We start from the raw sequence: 21,034 nt of genomic DNA, 5'->3' as shown, positions 1-21,034 counted from the left end.
GATAATGTGGCCCAACGCGTGTCTGAAGAAGTCAGCTCTGCTTCCTCTTCCTCTCCGCTTAAATCTTCCTCCTCCTGACCCAACCCTTTGATGGAGCTGGAAAAAAAGGTGGAGTCATTTCTACTCTGCTGCGAGTTGGTCGCCTAATATGGACGTAATCGACTGTATCAAATGTCAGTCACCGTAGAACCAAAATCAATCACTTCTGCTTCATTGCAGCAGATTCAGCTGTCATAGGGCAAAGTGATGCTTGCTGTGTCCCGTAGAGGTGACACCTGGCTATAATGGGAGTGGACATACTTAATATAATCATATACAGTAAGGTATATTCTTACACTACCACTGATAAAACATTGATATACTACAGAGGAAGTGATGGTGATTTCGTTTGACAGTTTGAGAAGCAGAGCATTGAATCACAAACAACTGCAAAAATGACCCAATAAAGTCAAATAATTATTTCAATTTTTTTCCATGACTCCAGGTTAGTTGGTGACATCATATTATAGGAAATGATATGATAAATACTTAAATTATCCTGGTAAAACAATCTCAATATCCATAATTAGAATAATGGAAAATATAGAAAAATAAAAATAAAGATATAAGATAAAAGTAGAATAATGGACTAGAAGCATATCTGACACACCTTTTATTCCTCTGAACAGTGTTCACCCCCCCCTGGTCACACTGGAGGATGAAAGAGGGACATTATTTACATGGCACTGTTATCATTCTACGGTTTATTCAGTCTTCAAATCAATTAAGATTGACCGACTCTGATCCCTAGTAAAGATAAAAGTGTGTTTATATATGTATGTAAAGCAGCAGCAGTAGCAAGATGTTTTACATACATACACAGGTTTTACTGTATAAACCATACCACAGCTCAGGTATATGGCAGTTTATGTAACACACTTTAAATTTAAAAAAAAAAAAGGCTGCTAAAGTGAGATGATGGATAGTCAAAACTTGTGGGTGACACTGTCTTGATGGTGAGCTTCACCCATAATGATCACAGAGAGAAGGTACTGAGCCTGCAGCAAAGTCTCAGGACAATGTGTCAGACACCTGCTCTTCTTGTGTGATTGTAAATCATAACCACCTGTGAGGTAGTAAACTGTCCACCTGCTGCTTTTAGTGCGGGCCCTCTCTTACCTGGGGCCACCAGGAGAACTTTTGAACCAGAGAGGACTACTCATCCTACACTATCTGTGACTAGTTTAAGTACAGATAATACACATAAATACACAAAAACCTCTCCTCCTGTTAACCCAGACAAAGGCTGAACTGACAATAAAATGCTTGGAAGGTGTCTCATTCTCTTATATTATAAAGATATATACCTAATATAAACATAAAATGCAAAAATACCTTAAAATGTCTTTTTTCTAATTTCACTTTTACTTAAATTGAGAACAAGTGGTAACAAAACTTGTTTGCAGTTCAAAATACAGGCACATCACCTTCCCCAAATCCTCAGGTAAAAGTGGTAAACTCTGCTTATTTTGAGGCTTCTGCGTGGAATCTGTGCGACAGGTTTGAGGGTTCAGAGCGACAGGCAGGGTGCTTTTGGTGAATAGTAACCATGCGATCAAAGGTGAAAGAAAGCCTGACTGGTTTCGCTTCCTCCTGTGTGACATTACTGGATGATGACAATAACGCTAAGAGCAAAAGTAGGGCACAGGGCAGCAGCATACCTAATATGTCATGCATATCTCATGTGTATGTTGTCACTGTTGGGAGTTTTTTTTTTTTTTCTAAGATAGTGACTTTTAGCTTGTTTTATTGAATTTGGCAATCTGATCCAAGAAGACTCCTGCTCACAATGTACTTTAATATTCAAACGTAGTAGTATAATCTACTTCCACTTTTACTTCCACTTCCATTTATGATACTGTCTTTATATATTGTGCAAAATACAACATCAGCGTTTCCACTAAAACCTCCAACACCAATCATGACTATAACATATCAAAAATTATATTTTTGTAGTCTTACAATGTAAAGGTTTTTGTCACGTGTAAACATTTTTTTTACCAGTATGAAAGAAGAAGAAGACACATTGTGTTCTCCTCACAGATCACTCACTGGTAACCATAAAGACAAATGCAGTAGGACCATAACACATCATTCATAAGCACATGGTGACCCCAAGTGGACGTGCTGGATAACTGCAAATCAGAATTTTTTTTTGTTCTTCTTATTGAACCCAAACACACACACACACACACACACACGCACACACACGCACACGCACAGGTTTAATCTGTGGGTATCGATTAAGTCTGGCGTGAATACAACTTTATCTTCTCTAACCTTAATCAATGATCCAATGACACATCTTGAACTCAGCAAAGTGTGAGATATGGGCTCAGACTCCTTCCAGTTTAACAATAATAAACATCTTGTATATTGTGATAAAAGGTCAAGGAAGCAATTCAAATTTAATGTAGATCTTACTGCTGTCCCAGGGATGAACCCAAAACTGTGAATCTCACCACCTCAGCTCAAATAGTAACTTGAATGCCAAAACATCGTCAAAATGTCATGAATCTTGTTCTAGTTGTCTGTCCAGTTGTCTGTACCACTTGCTTTTCCATTGGTTGCTCCTAAATTAAGAAACAGTTATATATCAATCATAACTGTTGCATCCACACAGCCAAATGTCTACATCTGCATTTTTAAAAACAATAATCACATCATTAAGCTCAACCTGTGAGATCCTACTGCAGCAAGCATGAACATTACAACTTGAAAACTTGCTATCATTTTATCTCATCCTTTGTGTAACAGTTTTATCCCTCCCATACTGGAGGGAATCATGTCACAAAGAGTCTAGCCATCTTCTTTTTGCAGGTTGTGTTTCATTACACAGTAGAGAAACAGACACCCTCTGCATTTTAGTGGAACCCATTCACCTTCAAGACAATGGGAACAGTCATGTCAGCTATCACTCAGCCCCTCAAGGGCACAGGGAAATGGAGTATTTCAGACAAACAAGCCCCTGTTTGTTGAATGCAGATTCTTGTCAATGTTTTGAAAAGCATTTTTTGGTGAATAGCTCTTTCTGTATTTAAGGGTAAGCTCTGAGTTCAACTACAATATCTTTAAAAGGCCAAGAATTTAAATTATATGTTATTGAGACTTGACAAAAAAAGGAGCAACATGGACTGCCAAACATCCAGAAATATTTGTGGGATCATTCTGCTCCTTCTGTCCTATATGTGGCTCAAAAGGAGGGGTTGTTTTCTCAGGACCTTTACCAGAGGGCCGGGCTCTGCCTGCAGGACGAGAAGAAAGAGCAAAAAAAAAAAAAAAAAAAAAAAAAAGAAAAGGGGGAGGGCTGAGTAGGGGTTTGGAAAGACCTTTTCCAGCCCTTCTTCTCTTTCAATTTATAGGTCCTCTATACACACACCCACATACAGACACACACAGACGCACACACAGATGTAGACACCAACAGCAGGGCCCAGTAGACAAAGTCAGGATGTGACATCACCAACAGGAAGAGAAGCCAAACAACTTTTTCTCTCTTTACTGTGTTGTCTCTGCTGCCGAGTGAAGTTGGAGCCTCTCGGTCTGTTAGTGGCCGGCAGGGAGGGAGAAGATCCAGAGGAGGCGAGAGGGGGGCAGAGCAGCTGGAGCTAACCTCCACAGGGAGTTTAAAGTCAAGAGTTCCGACGCCCGAATCCTCCCTGAACTTCCCACGACTTTCCACCCTGTCCCAGACCCTCCGCTGTAGGATTTCAGCCAGGTACGGTGCAGACAGCTTTTTCCATTCAATAATCTCTTGTTTTTAAACTCCCTCTGTCTCCTCCCTTGTGTCTGGTTTCTGCAACCTGCAGTGTTTTATGTGTAAACGCAACGGTTTGCTTTTTGCTTTTTGCTTTTTGCTTTTTGCTTTTTGCTTTTTGCTTTTTGCATCAGGACTTTTATTAGTTTGCAGTGTCAGAAAAACAAACTATAAAAACCATGGAAGTATGCAGGGAGGGCTGCCAACCTCAGTACGTGATCAGACATACTTCAGACATGCTGAGGCTGTTCAGGCATGCAGAGAGACGTAAAGTGATCAAAATAAAGACCACTCTGTCTCAGGTGCTGTATATAATTCACCATTGTCTTCAGTAACCAGTATCCAGGTTTAATGTTTGGCTGAAACTGTATCTCCCTAAATTCGAGGAGTGAATGAAGCACTAAAACTTTGAGCCGTCCTCACAAGCCCTTTTGTTATGGACTCATTTAGAGCTATCTCATGACCACGTATTCATGCTCCCCCAGTGGTGAGTTTTGCGCTGAGATCAGGCTGACTGTGAAAGCTGGTGGAAAGTAAAAGTACCCTTCTCATATATCAAATGCTGTCTGCAGTTTAAATCCCCACCATTTACTCAAATGAACTCACAGAGTGAGGAGAAACCAGTGAAACTATGAGCTCAACAGACACGTGAGGGGTCTGAGTCTTCTGAAATTAGTCACTCAGTCAACTATAAGTTCACAACAAACAGCCGTATCAGTGTTTGGCCTACACTGCAAGTACAGATGAAAATACAGAGACAGAAACTTCTGCTAATTTTTCTGCACAGAGAAGCAAACGCAGGAAATGTTAAGACCGGCAGTTCAAAAAGAGACTCAGGACACAAATGCGGATATTGTATCATGTTGCAACCACAGTCACTTGAATGTGATTGCAGTGTCAAAATCTCTGGAGGCAACATATGCTTTAATCCTCCAAAGTACTGAATGGAAACAGGCAAGTCAATGGAGAGTTGCCAGTGTAACAAAATGAAAAGAAACCCTTCTAATTCTATGACATACCTATTTATTGAAACTGTGCACCCTATTTTTCTATAATAACCTACTCAGTTAGTATTCAAATGCTAACATTCATGTTTTATTATCATAACAATGAAGGCATTGGGTCACATAATCACTCAGTGAGGTCCCACCCCTAATCAGTGCGTATTATCTACCAGATGGTTTATAGCCTTCCGTAATCTATTGGTTGTGTGTCATATCCCAAGACTCATTTCCCGAGGGAGGAACTGACAGTCTGTTTTCCATTAGTTTTCATGTTAAGTGTCAAGTGTATTTCTTTCATAGCATCTACTTTCATACCCCCCAGTGTTCTGAATGAGTGTCAAAGCGCTGTATCTGAGCTATAAGACTGTTGGACTGACATTTTCTCCCGCCGTGCTTCTATAATCCTGTTTCATTCTTAGTGAGCCACAGCATGCCATTCATTTTCTCAATTATGCTTGACTCTAGTGGCCTGATTTTTGCCACAACTTACTGAAACTGTTGCTATTTTTATCACTGGGTGCTACTGAAAATCTTGTGATAAGGTCAGTGTAGTCATGCAGAGCAGTGGATGCAATAATGGCACATTTGAGATGAACTCACTGGTTTGTTTTGTAGTGGGAGAATACAGACTTTGACCTGCATGAGTTGTTTTAATGACCTAGTTCTTGAAATGTTTGACTTGTGAATTTTTATGCATTTCCTACCTTTTTGTGGACAATTCGATTTGGTCATATAGCCTAGAGGTAGTTTTTTTTTTTTTTCATTTCTGCCTAAAGCAGTGAATTGACAGGAAAAGAATAAGCTGACTTCTCTTGTTCTGTTTCACAGGGACGTCCCGCCATCTGAAAACAAGAACTCCCTGCAATCTTTGCACAACAGACGCTGACCCCTACGTGGCCTGATTTCAGAGCTGAAACCAGCCCGGTTCCCTCTTTCAGGAAGGTCACACGCTATCATACTCAAAACTAATTATTATTCTGGAGAGCTCATTCTCCCCTTATCTCAGGGGAAACGACCAAGTCAATGGCGTTGTGTCTTGGACAAGTGTTCAGCAAAGACAGAACATTCAGGCCAAGGAAGCGCTTTGAGCCAGGCACCCAGCGATTTGAACTCTATAAGAAGGCCCAGGCCTCGCTCAAGTCTGGCTTGGACCTGAGGAAAGTGGTTCAGCTACCAGAGGGAGAGAATATCAACGACTGGATTGCTGTTCATGTGGTGGATTTCTTTAACAGGATCAACCTGATCTATGGCACGGTGAGCGAGTACTGCACCGAGCGCACGTGTCCCATCATGTCCGGGGGGCTGAGGTACGAGTACAGGTGGCAGGACGGTGATGACTACAAGAAACCCACCAAGCTGCCAGCTCTCAAGTACATGAACCTGCTGATGGACTGGATAGAGTCGCTCATCAATAATGAGGACATCTTCCCCACCAGAATAGGTGTGTGTGAGGTGTCAACAAATGAAGGCATCATGCCATTATTGAATGTGTAACCTAATACATGATTGAGTTCTGCCTGCACTGATGTTGTGCTGCATCAGTGCTGAAGAGCTGCACTGCTCTCCTTCATCAAGATCGCTAATGGGATAATGAAGTTCAAGCAGAGGTTAATTAAACAATAAGAATGACATTTAGAGGAGAATGAACGGGTGACTGTGGTGATACTTTATCTCAACACCAGATTTGAACACAATCAACATTTATTAGAGGTGAGAATTTCCTCCATCCATGTCTCAGAGGAGGCATATGTGTTTGAACCATTTCGAACAAGCCTTTCTTTGTGGATTTAGACACAGACATGCAGGTAATTCAAAATAGAATTGAGAAGGTGTGAACAGGTTTATTAGCTATTTGTCCAGGGTGTTTCCCTGCTGTTTGCCCAATATGTGCACAATCCTCCCATGGCCCTGAGCAGGGGTAAATAGAAAATGGAGTAAGCACAGGACGTGTAACAATATGCTCTTGTACAGTGGTTCTTAAACTTTTTTGTCTGGCACACCCCCAGAAATACAACTCATTAATATGCCTCCTTCCATAGATGGGATAGCTTCAAGGAATTGTTTGATAGTTTATCACCTCTGAGAAAACACACCAATTCATGTAAGACAAATGGCGATGTTTAGGCTTGTATTACTACCACTCGGAGAGGCAAAAATTAGACAATGATTCTATTACTTTTAGCTATTAATTTGAACTTTCTGATAGCTTGCTCATTACTTTTCATGTCATTGATTATTGTGACAATAAATATGCTAAAGATCAGGTTCTCATTAATTTGTAATTCTATTTGGGTGTTCATTTTCATAACTTCCCTCCGCCAAATAAGATGATGATATTTCACCTTCCACCTCCGTCTGTTCTTCAACACAAAACATTTTGACTGATTTCTTGACTGAGTTCTTGTGCATCAGAAACATGTGTTTTTAACATTATTGACTTTTAGCTTTTCTCTCTCCCATTTTTATCAACCCAGCACCTGATAATAGATTGTTCTTGAAATTACTTATTCTCCCTTGTTGTCCGTGCAAATCAGGTTTTTTTAAATACACTAACTCAATGATTGATGCTGTTGAGGAGAAATTATATTACTTACAGAATACTACATCTGCTCAAATGATGGGTTTCAATTAGAAAAAAAGGATTCATTTTTTTCTCACATCTGATCAAAAGAATTCTCAGGTGGAGGTCTTTTCCTTTCTGTAACACTTATCTCTCTTCTTCGCTCTAGGTGTACCTTTCCCCAAAAACTTCCAGCAAGTGTGCAAGAAGATCCTGAGCCGTCTCTTCAGAGTCTTCGTGCATGTTTACATCCATCACTTTGACAGCATCTGCAGTATGGGTGCAGAGGCCCACATCAATACCTGCTACAAGCACTACTACTACTTCATCTCAGAGTTCAACCTCATTGATCACTCTGAACTGGAGCCCCTGGTGAGATGATGGTGTGACCTCAGATGTGTCAGGGTAAAGTGAGAGGGAGCAAGAGAAGGAGGATCAGATAGATATTTTAACGGGAGAGTTGTCGGTATCACTCTCATGACTGTCAGTCTAGCAGAAAATATCACCCATCCTGTCGTCTATAACCCAGCATGCTCGATGAGGCTGAATTTCATCGTTATGTCAGTGTGTTTTCCCTGCAAGTGTATGTGCGGCCCAGGGAAATTTGTGTGTCTCCTCAAACTGCACGTGCTACATGATCGCTCAGTCTTACTATGAACATACAACACATGAACTGTGTTCTCCCTAAAATAATAATAATTTTGCACCTCACCAGTTTTCTATCATGAAAGAAACTCGTAACTGTCTGTAGAATTTTTTACGGTTTGAAGCAATAGCCCACATAAAAGACGTTTGCTGACGTTGTGCAGTCATAATGAGACAGAGTTTGTATAGTTGTTGCTTTTTTCCAACAAAGGGACCATCATCACATATGAGCTAATGGAGAATGGAGCTCCATGCATCAATAAAAGGCTTCAGTGGTCACAATTATGTTGCTTGGGCTGTGTAATTCCCCCTGCAAAGTGAAATAGGGATGAGAAATTTACGTCAACACACCACAGAAAAGATAAATCTTGTAAACAGACCCTGTTTTTATTGTCCCATTATAATTGGTCCTATAGGAACAATAGCTTTCTTTCTTACAAAAAGAAAGGATGTTTGTCATTTTGAAATTGTACATTGCACTGCGTAACTATCATTCATTTCCTCATACAATAAGAAGTGTTAAACATGTCTTTTGTTTTCTTCTCCTACAGAAAGAGATGACGGAGAAGATATGCAATTAAACGAAACCAAATGGACAAAGGAGTTTACATTTTGACGTTACCTGAGCCCCGTGAGAAAACACCAGCTTCAAAACACTCAAAACAAAGAACAATTTCACATAAAGTTGCATGAGTGGTTTTCTAAGCATAACTGGGAAGGTCCAATTACGTACCACACTTCTTAAGGTGGTGGCGCTGTACCTTCACACATGTTTTTACTTAAAGTCATTATGGTGCTGTGATGCCATCATTATAGGACTTTGTATTGCTTTATAATAATACATCTCCTGTACTTATCCTTTTTCTTTACTCCTGCATGTATGTCTGACCTTTATATATGTTTTGATATCCAGTGTTGAGTCTTATTTTGATGAATGAAAGTTTGTATTTTATTTGATGTTTTTCTATTTCAAAATTTTTGAAAAACAGAAAAATTCAGTCGAAAAATGACTAATGACCACGTTTTTTTCCTAATGGAATGCATATCACCATACAAAATATACACAAACACTGTCATTTCTTTATTTTAATAATGATGTAAACAATGTATAACAGAGCTAACAGAAAACAGCATATTAACAGAATGAATACCAATGGCAGTTCATATATATGCCTTTATATCATCTTTATTATATTATATTTATTATATATTTGCTTCTAAAGTTTGATCTGCTAGACAGGCTGCAATTTAAACAGTTCTAGGCCAAAGACAGATTTCACCACATAAATTTAGTTTATACATAAATGTAAGATGTTTAACAAAAAAATACAAATGATGAAATATTGTAGGTATGTGGCGTGAGCCGCACTTCCTCTTGCCAGTGCTGATCTGCCAAAACCCTGAGCTCTGACACAAATGTGTAAATAACCGGTCTTGATCATGCACAAAAAATCCCCTCTACGTGGAGTGGGGTGTGGCAGGGAGTAAAGCCAAGTGAAGTAGAAGCGGTAGCCTCATTCTGGACCAATAGGAAAAGGATACATGTATAAAGGGGAGGAGCAAATGTCTGTTTATGTGTTTTCCCGCCCTGTGCGTCACCGGCTGTCTGACTGATGGATCTCAGCTAGCAATGGATGCTTACATCAGCTGGCAGAGGCTTTGACAGACGGGACCTGGCTGGTTTGGACACAGAGTCCAGGTTAGAAGGCTTTTCTTTATTGCATATATATATATTTTTTAACGCTACCTGACCGGTGTCTAAATACAAACTTGCAAATGGACGTTAAACCGTACAATAGCTAACAGCAGCAGCTAGCTAAAGGCTCTTGCTAGCTAGCATTGGCTAACGACAATAACAACTTCGGATTGTTCTGTTAACGCTAACTGTAGCTTTTCTAATAGCCTTCTTATAGGTCAATCTTCTATATATTGTTCCCTCTTGATGTTGGTCCCCACATTTGTGTAACAACAGTGCTTATGTTAAGTAATGACGTGGCTATTTTTAGCTGTTGTCTTGGTTGGTTGCAGTTAACCACCGACATTAACACTAATCTAACCATATAACGTCAGTATCACTTTGAGCTGTCATAACGCTAGATAGTATAGTTACATACTAAAGTCTTAGACAGCAATCCAGTGCATTCCCTTACCGTAGCATAACATTTGGCAGGAGGCTAACTAACTTAACAGACAGAACTTGAAGCTTCTGTCACAGCAGTAACCGCAACCAAACCGAAATAAATTGTGACACTAGAGAGTAAAAGAAAGAGGAAATCCCTGTAGAAACAGTTTTCTTGTACATGTCAAGTCACCTCCTGGAGATTGATGGACCTGTGTGGCTTTCATGAATGAATATTTATGTGTCTGCTGACGCAGTTTATTCCAGACTAGCTGAATATTTGTGATGTACTTTCTCAGTTGGCAGATATGGTGAGGCACAGCGTGATGGCGGAGTTGCAATCCTTCCAGCACTCTCTCCAGGTAGGAGTTGAACTGTTATTATTGGTGATTTCAAAACCTCCAACTTCCTGAAACATGTTTCATTAGATAAACATCAAGCTGCCAGAAAGTGGCGCACACACTGTGAAGGTTATCTACACTGAAACAGAAGTTTCATCACTCTACATGAGTCATGTACTGTGACTGGTTGTGTGAATGCTTCTGGCAATATCCAGGGAGAGATAAGGCCTGTCGAGGTGTTTCCTGTATTCTCAACAGGCCCCTGTTTTGGCAGCTTGCCAAAGGGGAAGATGGTCAATAAGGCTATAATAGTAGTTATATGATCATTTGTTTACGTTGGTATAAATTTTGCAAAACTATGATTGATCATTTTTATGTGTTATCTTGCTGGAGAACTTACTCTTTCACTTTTACACTGTAAACAAAGTGGCAGAATTATGTTGTCCTTCTCGAGCTTACTCTACCATACCACCACCTGATCTCTCTGACTGCACTTTCCCTCCCTCTGTGCCCCTCGGCTTGCATCTGTTACAGGGTAACTCCCTGGCTTTTGGCCAAGTAGGGCAGAGCTACGGGGGGACTCAGGAGAACGGTATCTCCACGGAGGACAGACAGCACCTTTCCCAAGGCCCATCAGGTACAATAGCTTTATTATTCAGAACAGCCTATTACAGTGGCAAAGTCTGTGGTGTTTAAGCTAATTTTCTTCCATATGGATTCCTCTGTTTTACAGCAGATTTTGAGAAAAGCCAGCCAGTGAACATCCCAGATGCAGCTAAAAGAAAGAAGAAAAAAAGAACTAGAGCAACAGACAGCTCCACAGGCACTTTTGATGGTATTGATTTGATTATTATGAGACACATATGGAAAAAATAGAAAATGTAAAATTTTTAAATGCATACATCTGTTACACCCCTATATTTACTTATTTTCCAGACCTCTACAAGCTGACAGATGAGGTGCTTGGTCAGGGAGCATATGCTAAGGTTCAAGGATGCATAAGCCTGCAGAATGGGCAGGAGTTTGCTGTGAAGGTGAGTTAGGATATTTTGTAGTCTTTAGTCATTTAAATGTAATTTATACAGTATAGATTGGCTGAGAATGAAAGTTTGTTTACAGTTAAACTAAAACATTAAAAATAATTAACATAATAAATAACAGAAAAATACAAGTTTAACAGTGTGAAATGTTTTTTTTTTTTTTACTGAGGCAACTAATAGCGTTCTGTCTGTTTTGGTTTACAAAGATCATAGAAAAAAGTGCAGGACACAGCCGCAGCAGAGTCTTTCGAGAAGTGGAGACACTCTACCAGTGTCAAGGAAACAAGTGAATGCATTTATTTAATTTATAAATTAAAAAAATACAAAAAAACAACACAATGAAATGGATTCTAATCAGCTGGAAATATCTTGTTCTAGGAATATTTTGGAATTGACCCAGTTCTTTGAAGACAGCTCATGCTTTTATTTGGTATTTGAAAAGCTGCGTGGAGGTTAGTATAAATGACTATCTCACCAATTATAGTGTCTTAGTACGTATAGCTGTTTCAGATGACTCATCAGTGATTCTCTTGTCTTCCTTCAGGCTCTATTCTTACACACATTCAGAACCGAAAGCACTTTGATGAGCTGGAGGCCAGTAAGGTGGTCAGGGACATTGCCCAAGCACTTGACTTCTTACACACTAAAGGTTGGTCAACATCCCAACAGCTATCCTACCAAAGTCAAAACAGAAAATCTGTGGATTTGTCCTTTTCATTTCATCATGATGACAATGTGTTTTTCTACAGGCATTGCCCATAGAGACCTTAAGCTTGAGAACATTCTTTGTGAATACACTGATCGGGTAAGTGGCCATTAAAGGACAGGAATCTTTCAGAAGGACACTAGTTACTCCTAAAGATGTAGAGTCTAACAGTATGAAAATGTTTTTCCTATATCTTTCTTCTCAGGTGTCACCAGTGAAGATCTGTGATTTTGACTTGGGAAGTGGAGTGAAGCTCAGCAGTGCCTGTACACCCATAACGACTCCAGAGCTCACCACACCGGTAACAGTCTACTTTTGAATTCATTGTATACACACGAACAGAATCAGTATGATGGATAACAGTTACTTTACTCCTTTTTAATTTTTGCCCTCTCTTAGTGTGGCTCAGCTGAGTACATGGCTCCAGAAGTAGTGGAGGTGTTCACTGATGAAGCCTCCTTCTATGACAAGCGCTGTGACCTTTGGAGCCTTGGGGTCATTCTGTACATCCTGCTGAGCGGAAGCCCCCCCTTCATAGGCCACTGTGGCACCGACTGCGGCTGGGATCGGGGAGAAACCTGCAGAACCTGCCAGGTATGCTTGCCCAATCAGTCTCTGAAGTCAGTCACTGTCGTTATCTCTTTACACAGCCATAAGTGTTTACTTCCCATGGTGTTCACAGAACAAAGGCACAGTATGCAACAAGCCTTGACATGTGTTGTAAAAACCTCTCTTAAGCCCCTTTTTCCACTGGTCAAAAAATCAGCTAAGACTCGCTAACATCAGGCTTTTGTCGGCAATGAAAAACAGTCGGCATTCACACCTGGGTCAAATGACTTTGCAGTAGACGCGGGTATTTATTGGCTCTGGCTCTGATCAGCATTGATGTAAACACAGCACCCAAGTGAACCTGCTCATTTTCGACCCTTTTCCTGCTGTGATGTCTTTCAGAGCACAGACTCTGTAAACACGCATGTGACCTGCCCAGCATGGTGCTGTTAAACCAGTAACACTACAGCTACACTGCGCTAAGGGATGAAAGAGTGAGCTACAGCCCCAAAATAAGTTTTAAAAACACACAATAACCGACTGAAGCGTCTCACACAGATGCTTTGACGCTTCTACAGGAGCAACAACCCAGGGATGAGATTTGACAGATCTGTTTTAGCAGTTTTCTCAGCGGCTGGCAGTTCACTTTTTCTCCCCTGCATCTAAGTGTGTGCATTGTAAGTGCATGTGATGACATCGCTCCTTACAGTTGTTTGTCTCCTCAGTCCAAACAGGAAGACAAACTCTCTTAACTTATACTACATGGTATTAGTTATTTCTTTCATTAGTAGGATTACTACTTGCTCACTTTGGTATTTAAGACTCAGCTCTTTGATGGGTGCATTCACATCCGGAGCTGTCACCAGCAAATTTCCTCCAAAAAACACTGACTGATGTATGCTTCATTTTTTAAATGGCATTCACCTATAGGCAGTCTAACAGTAGACCACATTTTTGTGTGGAGAGTGTCTCCTCTGCTTCACCACAAATAAATTACAAAAGCACTGACAGCTGAGCAGTTTCACAGGATATTGTGTAATCCTCTCTCCTCAGAGTAACCTGTTTGAGAGCATCCAGCAGGGCAAATATGAGTTTCCAGACAAGGACTGGGCTCACATCACAGCGGGGGCCAAGGATCTCATATCCAAGCTGTTGGTTCGGGATGCCACCCTGCGCCTCAGTGCTGCTCAGGTCCTCAAGCACCCCTGGGTGCAAGGGGTGGGTATCGTTATATCTGTGCACTAGAATAGCTGATTTGTTCTTGGTACTTTAATCATGTCTAATACAAGACCACAGTAATTCTTCCAGTGTTATTTCTATTTTATTTCAACGTGTGATTTCAGGTAAATTACTCCCTTTCTTTTTTTTTTTTTATTACAGAATGCTCCAGAGAGAGGTCTTCCAACTCCTCATGTCCTACAGAGGTATGACTGAGAGTTTAGCAAGTCAAGTCAAAAGTATTATGAAGTTAATGAGGTGCTTCAAACAAAATTAGAGAATGTTGAGATAAGTAAATTCAGATTAAAGCAAAAGCGCATTTTGGTATTGTCGTGCCCTGGCGCCCCTGTGGCACACTTTGAAATGAGACAGAATACATTATCATACATTATAGGTTGGGGTGTTAGAGGTTGTGACAATAATGGCCAATCACATTCACTACTTTCATCCCCTTTAAACATGGGGTCTCCCCATCATGACGCAGGACAGTTTTTGAAACCTAAAGTTTTCTTCAGAGGAAACTGAGATGTGCAGAGTTTGAAATATGAGTTCACCTATGAATTCATTTTGGACATGTTGATGATCCTGTGGTCATCCTTCCTTGCGTAATGGTGTGGGATTTTTATTTGTCATCACAATGATTTATAACCATCTGTGATTCAGTACCACTACATGAACATAGAATTAAAAAATGCAGTGTAGTTTTCATGTTGTATTTCTGAAATAATCTTGAAAGTTTCACTTAGTTCAATTTGTTCATACATAAAACAAATCTGACAATCTGAGGAAGCTTGCCTGCTTAATCTGCATATTGTGACATGAACATGATCCCGGGAACGGTCCACAAAAAATGTAGGATTATTAAAACAGACACACACCTATTACACAACTTGCCCGTCAGCCCCACCATCTTTTTTCATTTTGTTTATAGACATAAAACCCATATGGTTAATTTTAATGTATCGGTGGTAGCGCCCATGTTCATCAAATAAAAAACGAATTAGTAAAATCTAGTCATCAATAAATAGTTGGAGTCTACAATTATAAACTGAAAGTGTCTGCTCCATGCTGCAGCAGAGCGGAGTGATAAGAGGAGAGCTGAACGACAAGACAATGGTGGAGCGTTTGTTGTCAAAGTGAAAAGCAAATGCACCAATTTGACAATATACTGGATTTAAGCCCAATGTCAAAGGAGAGCGTTAATGAGAAAATCTGCAACGAACAGCGAGTCACCAAGATGCTAAACTGTTGAGGTTGTGCTGACACGAAAATCGAACTCCATGTGTTTGGTTTGTCAACTTTGTCTCAGATCCTCCTCTGTCTCCTCTGTTCTTCCAGGAACAGCAGCACCAAAGACCTGACCCAGTTTGCAGCAGAAGCCATTGCCTTTAACCGGCAGCTATCCCAGCACGACGAGCAGCAGGAAGACGTCACAGTGGTCGTTTGCTCCATGAGGCTCTCTCCTCCTTCCAACTCCAGACTGGCTCGTAGACGGGCGCAGTCCAATGCCCTGCGCACCAGGGACTTCGCACCCGCTTCAGACGACCTCGCAGCCTGAAGGACCAGTACAAGCCCCCTTCGTCATGTTCTCTGGCTGATTTTAACCTCTACCTGCCCCTTCTGTGTGAGTGTGTGTGTGTGTGTGTGTGTGTGTGTGAGTGTGTGAGTGTGTGTGTGTGTTTTGTTTTGACAGGGAGCCTTGTAGGATACATACGCATGTCATCAGAAGTGACTAACTGTTCCTGGTGTTAAAGCTCTTACCCATGGCCAGTAATCTTATCACGTAGACAAGAGTTCGAGCACCAAGGGGACATTTTTATCCTCGGCTACCACCTTTTAATTGAAAACGTAGTTGAAACTCCTGAGATTTGTCCAGGAGTCGTTTTAAGCTGCCTCAGTTTTAAACAAGGACTTTTTCATTTGTGAATAGCTTTGGGTTTTAGAAATTCACACGTAGTGTATGTATGATCACCCCAAAACAGCAGAAACCGCTCTTAATGCCAGCAATTTATATTCCAATATCTAGTCAGTACATATCATAATCACAGCATTACCTAGGTCCAGTGCAGTTATGCAGCTGTTGCTGTCCTAATGCAATATTATGTAATTCTAATAGCTTTTATTTTTCTTGTTGTCCAACTGTGAATTAATTGATATTTTATTTAAATGCTTCTTATTGCTTCTCAGTCACTGAAGGAAAGGGATTATCTGTCTTTAATTTTTTAAGCATGTATGTGTATGTGATTGGATGTGTGTGGATGTAGTTGTTTAGATGATAAAAATGGATGACAGTTAGAGGAGACTAGGGCTTTTTTTTCCATTTTACCTGCATATTTAAGTCTTGTTTTGTCTGGTGTTTTAAAGAGCAAAGACAGAGCTTAGAGAACGTGCAGGAATCTGAATGGATATATAATGCAGTTAGAGAAGACACTCTGATCAAACTGTTTATTTCTTTTCATTTCTAGCATTCTTAGCAACACAAGCTACCTGTAGCACAGATGTACTTTAAAATAAGTCACTTAGTTATTTTAAAGGGAAAATATTTAATCATAAATTCACATTGCTGGACCAAACTGATGGTCCAACAATGTGAATTTGACACCTGCAATAGATATTTATTTTCAAAGAGGCTTTAACGACTTTTTATCCTCATTAGAGTCCACAACATTACCTCAGCCTTTTTTTTTTTTGCACCACGTTTTGTACTGTTAAAAAAAAGAAAAAGAAAAAGAAAAGAAACAAACAAACACCACCCAAAAACACTTGCTTTAGTTTCTAATTAGGTGTCTTATTAATTTGATATCACTGAGTGTTTTCAGTCAGAATGAAATGTGAGAATTTGAACTGTTTCAGGTGGTATGTACAGTAGGTGAAGAGACTGAGAGCGGTTTTGTGAATTGTTGATGTTACACATGATAGTGAAATTGACAGAGGATTCCATACTGGGGTTGAAGGGATTTATTTTTATACAAGTATTTGTATATTGTTCAGTTTTGTATTTTGGTTCTGTGACTGTGCCTATTGAAAGAATGATGGACTAACTAAGCTAAAACTTCTCTTTGATTTTCTTAGGTCCATCAATTCGCTGATTTTGATCCTTTTTTTATATATATAAAATAAATAGTTTTCCTTTTTTTTTTAAATTTGTTTTATTCTTTGAGGACCCAGTCTGTGTTTGAATGGGGGTCACAGTGACAGTCTATCACTTCTATTAACCCTAATTGTTAATTTTATGTGTTGCCCGCTAAACAACATGTCCCCTGATCTCACACTGTTGCCATGGACACCCCATCCCTATAGCAACTAAGGGACTTCATAGGCTGGCAGGAACTGACAGAGATTTGCTCAGAGCGAATACACCCATTAGGAAACAACCACTATCCATGGTAAAGCCCCCTCACTCCATTAGAAATCATAAAAGCTGTTTGTTTCCCCACATCAACTTGTAATGTCATGAAATGAGAATCAGTGATTTGTATGCAATTATGGAGTCCTATTGAAATGTGTCTCTTATGGGGTCTTATGCATAGAGCGCTCAGTCCAGAGTGTATTTTCACTGGTATGCTGTGTTCTCAATAAAAAGATCCTTTACACCTTCTTTTGTCTGAACTGTGTGATGCAACGTAATCAGTTCATTTGTTATTGATACGCTGCAAGATCTCATTCAGGAGTAAATGTGGTTTAGTTGTGCAGTTTTCAGTCGGTGAAGGTCCTTATGTACTGAATGATGACGAAGATGATGGTGAGGGCACAGGAAGGGGGTGTGATCAACCTGCCCACACACTGACCTGATAACATCGCTCTGACAGAGGCTGTGTCCTCGTTGCTTTAAAAGCAGAGGACTGGAGGAGTATGTGATAACCTGAATGCTTTAAATTAGAGGCCTAGATGGTATAACAATAATACTTTTATCATAATTTTAATGGTGGCTTAAAGTAAAAATAAAACAAGAAGCAGAAGTGAAATTGACTCATCCTGGATCCTCCTTGCTGATTTCTCAGATCATCCCCCGTGTGTCACATGTTGATGACAAAACTTAAACCACTTCATTGGCCGGTTTGATTGGACCTGTGGTTTCAAACGGATCTATAGCGCCTCTAGTGGCTCATCTTCATTACAACATGTGGTGTGTGAGCAGCGGCAGTTTCACTCTACTATTCACCTGCTGGAGGGAGAGAGACACCTCCAACTCCTGCCACTCTGGCGAGACGAGACGGCGAAACACTTGACTGGATTATGCGTCTGATCTAATGTAAGTGACACTGAGAGCACATCGTCATAATGTCGTTTCCAGGTTTCCCGTGCGAGTCTGGAAGCAGGAAAATGTGATTTTAGAGTCGCTTCTGTTTTTCTTCATAATGAGAGTGTTATCACGAGGAATAATGCTTGCATTATGTGTTCTGCCTTTGCTGTAAATTTGTAGAGGAAATGAATTTATCCATGTTTTTATCTTTTAAAAAAATCATATAAATTACTTTTGAATTAAATGTTTCCAGAGTTATTTCCTCCTCCTCTTTAGCCACTTCACCTCCATCCCTCTCTCTCAGGTGATGAGTTCAGTGATCAGCAGGTCATCTGTTCTCCAGCTTCTCTGGGTCTCACAGAGCTCTCCATGAGACATGGTGCTACCTGAAAAAAACTCCAGACCTTCTGCTCAGAAGAAGGTTCCCAAGCAGCACGCTCTGTGGCACCAGAGCCTGCCCTCCCCGGCCCTGTGCTGCGCCTGCGGCCTGTGCATCATGCTGGCTGGCATTAACATCACCCTGGTGGGAGCGTTCGCCTTTGGCACCTTCATCCCTACTGGCAACCCTCCAATTATCATAGGTCCTCTTCTCCTATTGATTGCCCTGGCTTTCTTCACAGCCTGCTGTGTGGTCAGCAGGAGACCCCCGACCCACATGGCCCGCAAGGCTAAAGGGGGTGAGAAGTGGGGGCTGATGCGGATGGGGACAGCAGCGTTTGAGATGGAGACGAGTGAGCACACGCTGCAGGACACTACGGCTGTTCAGCTCAGCCCCACCAGCTCCCGCAACTCCTCTCACAAGTCCAGCTCCAGCCATGGGAGCGACGCTCCGCCTGCCTGCCAGGATGGAGCCAGGGAGCTGCCCATGTCAGAGATGTGTGACACAGGAGATAACCCCACCTTGACCTCTGACAGCAAGGAGAGCACTCATGCAGAGATGCTGCCTGCTCACAAGACTTCCTCTACGTAGCTTGGCCGTCCCCTTGCTGTTTGAGTGTCTGGATGTTTTGACGTATACTGGATGGAAGTGTCTCGTATGATTGACAGGAGTGATTGGCATTTTCAAATATAAGGCTGCAAACAAAATATCCTGATGAAAGGCCAGCAGACTAAGTCTGTTGTCTGTATTGTGCAAAACCCGCCTGAGGGTAACTTATTCAGTGTGTTGTTGAATGCTTATTGCTCATCCCCAGGATGTATATTAATTTGCCAGGAGCAGAAACAGGAACCGGAGATGATACCTTAATCCAAGTGCCTGTTTGTGTGCTTCTTGTTGTATAAAACATCCAGTTAAGGCCGATTATCCTGCATTCATGTCGTATGGATCAACTGTGGTTAGTGCTTGTCACCGTATATGGTGGGAAAGAAGATGAGTGTGTCCTGCCAAGCTTCTTCTCTGAGTCATGAAACTGCTTCTTTGACAGAAGTGCTATTATTTATTTATTTTCTTTTTAATGCTTGCATCAGCCGCAGTGAGTGAGCGTGTGTAACTTTGAGCTGTGTTAAGATGGATATTCAGGAACAAATTAGTGTTATACCTTCAGTGAATTTGTTTGTCATGTTGTAGTGCCATGATTATAAGATTAAGACAGATGTTAATACATGCTTGGGACATCTATACATTTTATAAATAAAGCTGAAATTTTGCTTGATTGGAGGTTACTGTCTGTGGTGTGGATCTATTGAAAAAAAAAAAGAAAAACTCTGATTGACTGATCCTTTGTGTATCATCGATAAAAACAAAGCCATAAAAGACACAACTGTTCACACAGTGGCGGCTGAAAAACGAAGGTGTGCAGGTTGTGAAGATAACTCATCCGTTATCTGAGAAGAGCCAGCGGCGTCAGTGCAAACAGCTCCTCCCCAACATGTTGCCCATCACTTGGCATCGGACCCAACAGCTGCTGGCAAAGGCGACCGTCCTGTTTACTCATCATTGTACATCTGCCGTCCACAAACACAGCAAGACACACAGTGTGATCAGATCCCCGCACACAACTCAACCACTGGAAAAGATAACAGAACAGCCGCCGCCTGCTGTTGTAACGCTCTTTTTTGTGTGTGTGTGTGTGTGTGTGTGTGTGTGTGTGTGTGTGTGGACCAAGCTTTATGAATAGCAGGCGGCGTGGGTGTCTGTAGTTACCCAGTGAGGCAGAAGTACAACCGCTTGTGTTTCTATGAAGAGGATGACATGTCTTGGCAACCTGTAGTCATTTTACTAAACTAGTAATGAGGTCAGGTTGCTCTGATTGTGTGCAGAATGGCTCAGTGAAATTGATTTAGAGCAGAGTTGCTTTAACTGTGAGCAGGTAACTGAGCAGATTTTATACTACACTAAGCTCACACTGATTTCCTTCCTGCTTTCCTTCTCTCCTTCTTTTTTCTTTTTTTCCCATTATTAACTCCCACTTTGAGTGTAAATTTCACTTAAAGATATATGAAGGATTTCACCTCTCATTGGTGATACATATTCACCCAAAGGAACCAACCTGTCATAATCTTTAGTCTTTCTTGCATGAAATGATACAATTTACTCACCGACAATGCTTCATATAATAACTATATATTTTTTTAGGTTATTGTCAGAAGGAAAAACAAGTCCAGTAATAATGACACATTTGCAAAACATCTGTTCATTTAATTGATTCAGGATTTCAGTGTTTACATATGATGGACACGACAGTGTCAGTTCTTCATCTGTGCAGCAAAAAGAAGAGGAAGAAGAGTCAGTTTAGGAGTGTGTGGATGGACTTCTGAATTCTCACTGGCTGCTCACATGTAGTTGCTGCTGCAAGAAAGTCTGACATCACGCC

The 21,034-nt window shown here is 40.8% G+C and overlaps 3 protein-coding genes across 5 annotated transcripts; all 3 read left to right on the top strand.

Moving 5' to 3' along the window:
- The first annotated feature begins 3,424 nt into the window (after nt 1-3,424).
- Nucleotides 3,425-9,015, top strand: mob3c (MOB kinase activator 3C). Its single transcript, XM_023408057.2, has 4 exons — nt 3,425-3,757; nt 5,629-6,241; nt 7,530-7,732; nt 8,557-9,015. Exons 2-4 carry the CDS (start codon nt 5,824-5,826, stop codon nt 8,584-8,586), a joined length of 651 nt encoding a protein of 216 aa, XP_023263825.1. The 5' UTR covers nt 3,425-3,757; nt 5,629-5,823; the 3' UTR covers nt 8,587-9,015.
- A 563-nt stretch (nt 9,016-9,578) lies between these two features.
- On the top strand, nt 9,579-17,576 carry mknk1 (MAPK interacting serine/threonine kinase 1). 3 transcript variants are annotated; one of them, XM_023408056.2, is made up of 14 exons: nt 9,579-9,704; nt 10,424-10,486; nt 11,000-11,102; nt 11,202-11,300; nt 11,402-11,499; nt 11,712-11,791; nt 11,884-11,957; nt 12,050-12,154; nt 12,255-12,310; nt 12,417-12,512; nt 12,611-12,805; nt 13,814-13,978; nt 14,141-14,184; nt 15,317-17,576. In XM_023408056.2, exons 2-14 carry the CDS (start codon nt 10,433-10,435, stop codon nt 15,534-15,536), a joined length of 1,389 nt encoding a protein of 462 aa, XP_023263824.1. In that variant the 5' UTR covers nt 9,579-9,704; nt 10,424-10,432; the 3' UTR covers nt 15,537-17,576. The 3 variants fall into 3 exon arrangements, with proteins under 3 accessions (XP_023263824.1, XP_023263823.1, XP_087030564.1); XM_023408055.2 differs by having other exon boundaries at nt 11,199-11,300; XM_087174438.1 differs by having other exon boundaries at nt 9,625-9,691; nt 10,422-10,486.
- A 367-nt stretch (nt 17,577-17,943) lies between these two features.
- LOC147819029 (transmembrane protein 275-like) lies at nt 17,944-19,876 on the top strand. The gene is made up of 2 exons (XM_087174427.1): nt 17,944-18,230; nt 18,526-19,876. Exon 2 carries the CDS (start codon nt 18,598-18,600, stop codon nt 19,189-19,191), a length of 594 nt encoding a protein of 197 aa, XP_087030553.1. The 5' UTR covers nt 17,944-18,230; nt 18,526-18,597; the 3' UTR covers nt 19,192-19,876.
- The last annotated feature ends 1,158 nt before the right edge of the window (nt 19,877-21,034 follow it).

The sequence above is a fragment of the Seriola lalandi genome, unplaced genomic scaffold (genome assembly GCF_002814215.2).
Source record: "Seriola lalandi dorsalis isolate HSWRI2012SDOR001 ecotype SW California unplaced genomic scaffold, Sedor1 jcf7180002054353, whole genome shotgun sequence".
NCBI classification, from domain to species: Eukaryota; Metazoa; Chordata; class Actinopteri; order Carangiformes; family Carangidae; genus Seriola; species Seriola lalandi.
Note: the sequence above shows the minus strand (reverse complement) of the source record. Positions and strands in the feature narration are given on the sequence as shown.

What these genes read in the sequence shown, in the direction of transcription:
- mob3c (XM_023408057.2), top strand. Translation starts at nt 5,824, where the DNA reads ATGGCGTTGTGTCTTGGACAAGTGTTCAGCAAAGACAGAACATTCAGG. An exon ending in CATCTTCCCCACCAGAATAG is followed by an intron (nt 6,242 to 7,529) that starts GTGTGTGTGAGG and finishes TCTTCGCTCTAG; the next exon opens with GTGTACCTTTCCCCAAAAAC. An exon ending in ACTCTGAACTGGAGCCCCTG is followed by an intron (nt 7,733 to 8,556) that starts GTGAGATGATGG and finishes CTTCTCCTACAG; the next exon opens with AAAGAGATGACGGAGAAGAT.
- mknk1 (XM_087174438.1), top strand. Translation starts at nt 9,640, where the DNA reads ATGCTTACATCAGCTGGCAGAGGCTTTGACAGACGGGACCTGGCTGGT. An exon ending in TTTGTGAATACACTGATCGG is followed by an intron (nt 12,311 to 12,416) that starts GTAAGTGGCCAT and finishes CTTTCTTCTCAG; the next exon opens with GTGTCACCAGTGAAGATCTG. An exon ending in AGCACCCCTGGGTGCAAGGG is followed by an intron (nt 13,979 to 14,140) that starts GTGGGTATCGTT and finishes TTTTTATTACAG; the next exon opens with AATGCTCCAGAGAGAGGTCT.
- LOC147819029 (XM_087174427.1), top strand. Translation starts at nt 18,598, where the DNA reads ATGGTGCTACCTGAAAAAAACTCCAGACCTTCTGCTCAGAAGAAGGTT.